This window comes from Sapajus apella, unplaced genomic scaffold (genome assembly GCF_009761245.1).
Source record: "Sapajus apella isolate SASKATOON/1434 unplaced genomic scaffold, GSC_monkey_1.0 scaffold89, whole genome shotgun sequence".
Taxonomy (NCBI): Eukaryota; Metazoa; Chordata; class Mammalia; order Primates; family Cebidae; genus Sapajus; species Sapajus apella.
The window spans coordinates 630,663-636,923 of record NW_022437029.1 but is presented as its reverse complement, the minus strand read 5'-3'; the positions used below and the strand labels follow the sequence as shown (position 1 = coordinate 636,923).

General features: G+C 50.7%; 1 protein-coding gene across 1 annotated transcript in view; it reads right to left on the bottom strand.

The window, feature by feature from the left end:
• The window catches only part of FER1L5 (fer-1 like family member 5), a 65,674-nt gene that overhangs the window by 34,811 nt on the left and 24,602 nt on the right, over window positions 1–6,261 (bottom strand). The window contains exons 15-18 of the mRNA XM_032255328.1: window positions 4,249–4,292; window positions 4,071–4,153; window positions 3,902–3,996; window positions 2,500–2,628 (exon numbers count right to left, since the gene is read on the bottom strand). Coding sequence (XP_032111219.1) covers window positions 2,500–2,628; window positions 3,902–3,996; window positions 4,071–4,153; window positions 4,249–4,292 — 351 coding nt within the window. The remainder of the gene's footprint in view (window positions 1–2,499; window positions 2,629–3,901; window positions 3,997–4,070; window positions 4,154–4,248; window positions 4,293–6,261) is intronic.

Below are 6,261 nucleotides of genomic sequence, written 5' to 3'. Positions count from 1 at the left end.
CTCTCTCTCTCTCTCTCTCTCTCTCTCTCTCTCTCTCTCTTCATATTCCCAGAAAGGTTGAACCTTCCCACTTCCTGCCCCAGCTGCCCACTATCCCCCCCAACAACTTTGGCTGTTCTCACCAGGTGCTTGCTTGGGCTTCCTGTCCATCGCATCAGCTCCTCTTGTTTCTGTTACCAACCTCTGCCCTATTCTTATATTCCCCCAGTCTGTTCACTAGCTCAGGTTTCCCCTATTAAAAAATAATAACTCTTCTTCTCCCATCTGAACCTCTATTTAGCTACCACCTGTTCTTGCTTCCATGTAAAAAAAAATAATTTTTATTTTTTAGAGATATGGTTTCATTATGTTGCCCAGGTTGGTCTCAAACTCCTGGGTTCAAGTGATCCTCCTATCTCAGCCTCCCATGCCTGGCTTTTCAATCAGGTTTCTTAGAAGCTTTGTCTTTGTGCGCTGGCTCCTACCTCCCCTTCCCATCTATGGCAGCCTAGCTTCTCTCCTGACCCAAGGCTACTGACATCTTCCTAATATTACCAGCAGATACCTTTCAGTCCTCGCCCTTTTTCTCTGCCACATTCAAGATTGCTGGTCACTCCTTTCTGCAACTCTCATCTGCAGGCTCCTTTCCAGCCTCTTCTGCAAACCCCTTCTCCTCCTTCACCTGCTTCTTAGACTGTGGTGTTCTATAGCATCCTTCTCCTTTCATTCCACCTTCTCTCCTTTAGCAATTTCTTCCCCTACCACAGGTTTAAACCTTGGTGTTGATGTAACATCTCTGTGTCTAGGAGGCTCCAGAGCTGGTCTATACTGATGTCTCACAGCACATGTCAGAGATGGAGTTCCTCATCTCCCTCACGCTTGCTCCTTCTTTAGAGAGCCCACCTTGGTGCACTGCACCCCTGACCACCTTGTCACCCATGGCAGAAAATGGGTCTCAGTGAGGGGAGTCAGCCTCACTTCTTATGTTCTGTTGATGACTGGCTCTGACCATTCTGTTTCCAAAGAGTCTCTGAAACCTACTCACCTCCTCTCCAGCTCTCTACCAACGAGGCTGTATTCCTGTTTCTCTTGACTGGCTGGCCCCAACTTACTCTCCCCCAGTCTATTGTTACTGTTCTCTTCCTGTCTCTTCCTGCCTCAGTAGCCCTCCACTAGCTTCAGGAAGAAACCCAAATCCCTTAGATTGTTTTACAAAGCCCTGAGAAACTAGGTCATGAAATAACACAATTTCTCCTTAACCATATCAGGCATTCTTTTTTTTTTTTTTTTTTTTTTTTTGAGGTGGAGTCTCACTCTGTCGCCCAGGCTGGAGTGCAGTGGTGTGATCCTGGTTCACTGCAACCTCCACTTCAAGGGTTCAAGTGATTCTCCTGCCTCAGCCTCCCGAGTAGTTGGGACTACAGGTGCAAGCCACCATGCCTGGCTAATTTTCGTATTTTTTTGGTAGAGATGGGGTTTCTCCATATTGGCCAGGCTGGTCTTGAACTCCTGACCTTGAGTGATCCACCCACCTAGGCCTCCCAAAGTGCTGGGATTACACGCGTGAGCCACTGTGCCTGAACCAGATTAGACATTTCTTTCTTTCTTACTTTCTTTCTTTCTTTTTTTTAAGACAGAGTCTTGCTCTGTTGCCCAGGCTGAAGGTAGTGGCCTGATCTTGGGCCTCCTGTCCATCAAATGAGCCCCTCTTGTTTCTGTTACCAACCTTTGTCCTATTCTTGCATTGCAACCCCTGTCTCCCCGATTCAAACAATTCTCCTGCCTCAGCCTCCTGGGTAGCTGGGACTACAGGTGCGCGCCACCACGCCCAGCTAAATTTTTTTTTTGAGACGAAGTCTGGCTCTGTCGCCCAGGCTGGAGTGCAGTTGCACAATCTAGGCTCACTGCAATCTCTGCCTTCCGGGTTCAAGCTATTCTCCTGCCTCAGCGCAGCGCCCTGGAGCAGCTGGGACTACAGGCGCGTGCCACCACGCCCAGTTAATTTTTTGTATTTTTTGTAGAGATGGGATTTCACCGTGTTAGTCAGGATGGTCTTGATCTCCTGACCTCGTGATCCGCCCACCTCAGCCTCCCAAAGTGCTGGGATTACAAGCGTGAGCCACCGCGCCCAGACTTAATTTTTTTTATTTTTAGTAAAGACAGGTTTCACCATGTTGCCCAGACTGGTCTCAAACTCCTGGGCTCAAATGATCTTCCCGCCTCAGCCTCCCAAAGTGCTGGGATTACAGGCGTGAGCTACCGCGCCTGACCCAGATTAGGCATTTCATAAACTGAAACCTTATCTTTTCCATCAGGGTCCCCTAACCACCTGGGATTTGGTGCAGCACGAAGCCACCGGTAGGGGCTTAGTAAATAATCAGATCAATTAATTAAGCATCCTTACACACCCAACAGCTTGTGGCCAGAGCCTCTTTGAATGGTCAGAAACTGGGATCCACAGTAGATCCGCGGCAGACAGGGCTCTTTTTTTTTCCTGGGTTACCTGTTTCCCGCAGTTACCTCTATCCTGGTCACTTCATGGGAGAGATCCTTTATCGTGGAGTCTTGATGGAACTTGATTTCGGTGACTAACTCCAGGAAGACTCGGCCTCGATAAGCTAAACCATCCCTAACAGAGTCAGGAATACACTGGGGCAAGCGAGAGGAAAGCAAAGGTATGAGAGAAAAAGAACAGGCCAATCTCCTTTGAAACCCCTGAGGGAAAGACAAGGCTATCCAGTCACTGCCGGCCTGGGGCTGACTCCAACCACAATCCCAGAGAAGAATTCCAGACACCTCAGATGCGTCCACGCCGGGAAACCTCTGGGCACTGAGCCCTCTTCTGCACCCTAGGGGCCTGCCCACCGCATGAAAGACCAAGCTCCCACAGTGCTTCAGGGTGGGCAGGAACTGTGGTAACCACTGAGTTTGCGCTCCCGCCTGGCCAATCAGCCTGCCCTGCCTCCTTGGCAACAGTGATTGGTCCAAGGGGAGCACACATGACCTAAGGAGGCCAATTAGAATGCTTCCCTGGCCTTCCGGGCTGGAGACTGGGTATGAAGTTCCCAGACCAGAGGCCTGAATGAGGGAGGAGGGAATGAGGCGAGGGCCAGAAAGTGAGAGCCTCCTAGTGGCCTCGAAGCACGGTGCCTTTGGATCTTCCTCAGCATCCCATCCAACCTTGTTCTAGTCTCCATTTAAGCCAATTCGAATCAAGTTTCTGGGATTTATCACCATTCCTGAATAACTCCGTGCTTCCTCACACTTGCCTGTGCTGTGTCCTCTGTCCTTCGCGCCCTTCCCACCTGCTGAAAATCTTACCCGTGGTCATCTCCTAAAGCCCCTTCCTCAGGGAACAGGGCTTCCCTAGTAGCTGGGACTCCAGGTGCACATCACCACGCCCAGATAAACTTTTCTTTTTCTTTCTTTTTTTTTTTTTAGTAGAGACGGGGTTTCACCATGTTGCCCAGGCTGGTCTCAAATGATCCTCCTACCTCAGCCTCCCAAAGTGCTGGGATTACAGGCGTGAGCCACCTGGCCCAGATTAGGCATTTCCTAAACTGAAACCGTATCTTTTCCATCAGGGTCCCCTGCCCCTTTTCAGTAGGTGGGAAGGGCGCACAGGACAGAGGACATAGCACAGGCAAGTGTGAGGAAGCACCGGGTTATTCAGGAATGGCGGGGAAATGCCTGAAACCCAACTCGAACTGGCTTAGACGGAGACAGGAACGTCTGCCTCTTTTTTGTGGCCCCACACCTGTCCCACATGCACGTGGCTGCTCATGGATGGGCTTCATGTCCTCCATAAGACCGCGGGGGACAGGAACCAGCGCCGGGGTCTCGGGGCACGTCCCAGACCCCAGTGTTTTACATGGGGCGGTTCTACCTCCGCTGTCCCCTAGAGCTGACAAGAGAAGCTTACAGCGCCTTCTTCCTGGATCCTGAAAGGGGCCTTTTTACCCCCGTGCAGAGTCAGGAAGCTGGGGCCAAAGCAGGGCAGGAAGCCAGAGTACACTCCTGAAAAAAGAGAGGGTGAGAGGGGTCCAGCGCAGGACGAAGGGCATGGGAAGTGGGCTCGAGGCTTTGCTTGCCTTCAATCTCTTCTCCGGTGGACGAGATCTGGTTGAGGAACAGGCTGGCAGTCCCAATCTCATCCGAGCAGTCCTTCCTGTGGCTGGGGAGAAACACACTCCACAGGCTGAACCCCCGGCCCAGCTCTCATTTCCTTCCTCCTTCCCTGTGTGCTTCAGCCTCCATCAGGTTACTCACCAGTCCAAGATTCTGAACTTGATGTAGCTGGAGAGGCAGGGTAGCTGCGGGGGTGGGAAGGAGAGAGGAGCAGTGGGTGCATATTCGCATGGGCTGGTCCTCGTGCAGATTTTAAGAGCAGGTAAGGGAGTCGGAGGTCTGGGTCCAAGTCCTGGCTCAGTTACCAGTGAGCCATAGAAAAGCTGGATTTACCACCCAGCGAGTGGAGCTTCGGCTTTAGAACCTCTTATTTGTTTTCTGGGGATTTGTTTTGTTTTGTTTGAGACAGGGTCTCTGTCGCCCAGACTGGATGGAGTACGGTAGCATGATCATAGCTCACTGCAGCCTACACCTCTCAGGCTCAAACGATCCTCCTACCTCAGCCTCCTAAGTAGCTGAGAGAGACTACAGGCATGTGCCGCCAAGTCTGGCTAATTTAAAAATAACTTTTTTTATAGAGACGACTGCCTTACTATGTTGCCCAAGCTGGTCTTGAACTCCTGGGCTCAAGCAATCCTCCTGTGTCAGGCTCTCAAAATGTTGGGGTTACAGATGTGAGCCACCTTGCCCAGCTGGGCCTCCCATTTGAATGGGCCCCTTGCAAGGTTCTGGGTTGGGCCTGGAACTTGTCACATAATCATTTTGTATTTTCATTCTTAAAATGGCCCCCTGGCCAGGCATAGTGGCTCACACCTGTAATCCCAGCACTTTGGGGGCTGAAGTGGGCAGATAGCTAGAGCAGTCTGGGCAACATGATGAAATCCTCCCTCTACAAAAAATACAAAACTTAGCTGGGTGTGGTGGCACTCACCTATAGTCCCAGCTACTCGGGAGGCTGAGGTGGGAGGACTGCTTGAGCCCATGAGGTTGAGGCTGCAGTGAACCATGATTGTGCCACTGCACTCCAACCTGGGCGACAGAGAGAGACCCTGTTTCAAAAAGCAAAAAAAAAAAAAAGTCCCCTAATTGCATAAGCTTCAGGCCCCTCAGAGACCTGGGTCCGCCCTGACTGTGGTGGACATTATATTATTATTTACTGTATATTATTATTTACTCTTTGTCTCCCCAAAGAGTAAATAATAATAGCTACTGCTTTAGGAGGGTGTCTGTTGCCCCTGGCTTGTGCTAAATAAATTCCACAGTCGAGCTGGGTGGGCGCTCCCAAAAACCTCATAAACCAGGTGCTATTATTATTCTCATTTTCTTTTTTTTTTTTTAATAAAAAAAATTTTTTTTAAAGTACAGGGTTTCACCATGTTGGTCAGGCTGGTCATAAACTCCCGACCTCAGGTGATCCGCCTGCCTTGGCCTCCAAAGTGCTTGGATTACAGGTGTGAGCCACCGTGCCCGGCCAATGCTGAAATCTATTTTCTTTTTTTTTTTAAGACAGGGGTTCACCATGTTGGCCAGGCTGGTCTTGAACTCCTGACCTCAGGTGATCCACCCGTCTCGGCCTCCCAAAGTGCTGAGATTACAGGCATGAGCCACCACGCCCGGCCCAGCTTTCCATTTTCTTCATCCAATTCTCCCGGTGTCCTGACAGCTAAGGGGCCAAGGAGAAGAGGAAAGGGCTTTCCAGGTGAGCAGCTAGTAAGAAAGAAAGAAATTGTCCAGGTTAAGGAAGGACATTGGAAAGGGAGAGATGGGCACCAGAAGGCATCCAGGTCTTCCAAAGTTAAGAATCCTCGAAGTTCAGATTTATGGCGGAAACACCTTTCCATCCATCCTGCTAAGAATTCTCCTTCTGGCCGGGCGCGGTGGCTCAAGCCTGTAATCCCAGCACTTTGGGAGGCCGAGGTGGGTGGATCACGAGGTCACGAGATCGAGACCATCCTGGTCAACATGGTGAAACCCCGTCTCTACTAAAAATACAAAAAAAAATTAGCTGGGCATGGTGGTGCGTGCCTGTAATCCCAGCTACTCAGGAGGCTGAGGCAGGAGAATTGCCTGAACCCAGGAGGCGGAGGTTGCGGTGAGCCGAGATCGCGCCATTGCACTCCAGCCTGGGTAACATGAGTGAAACTCCGTCTCAAA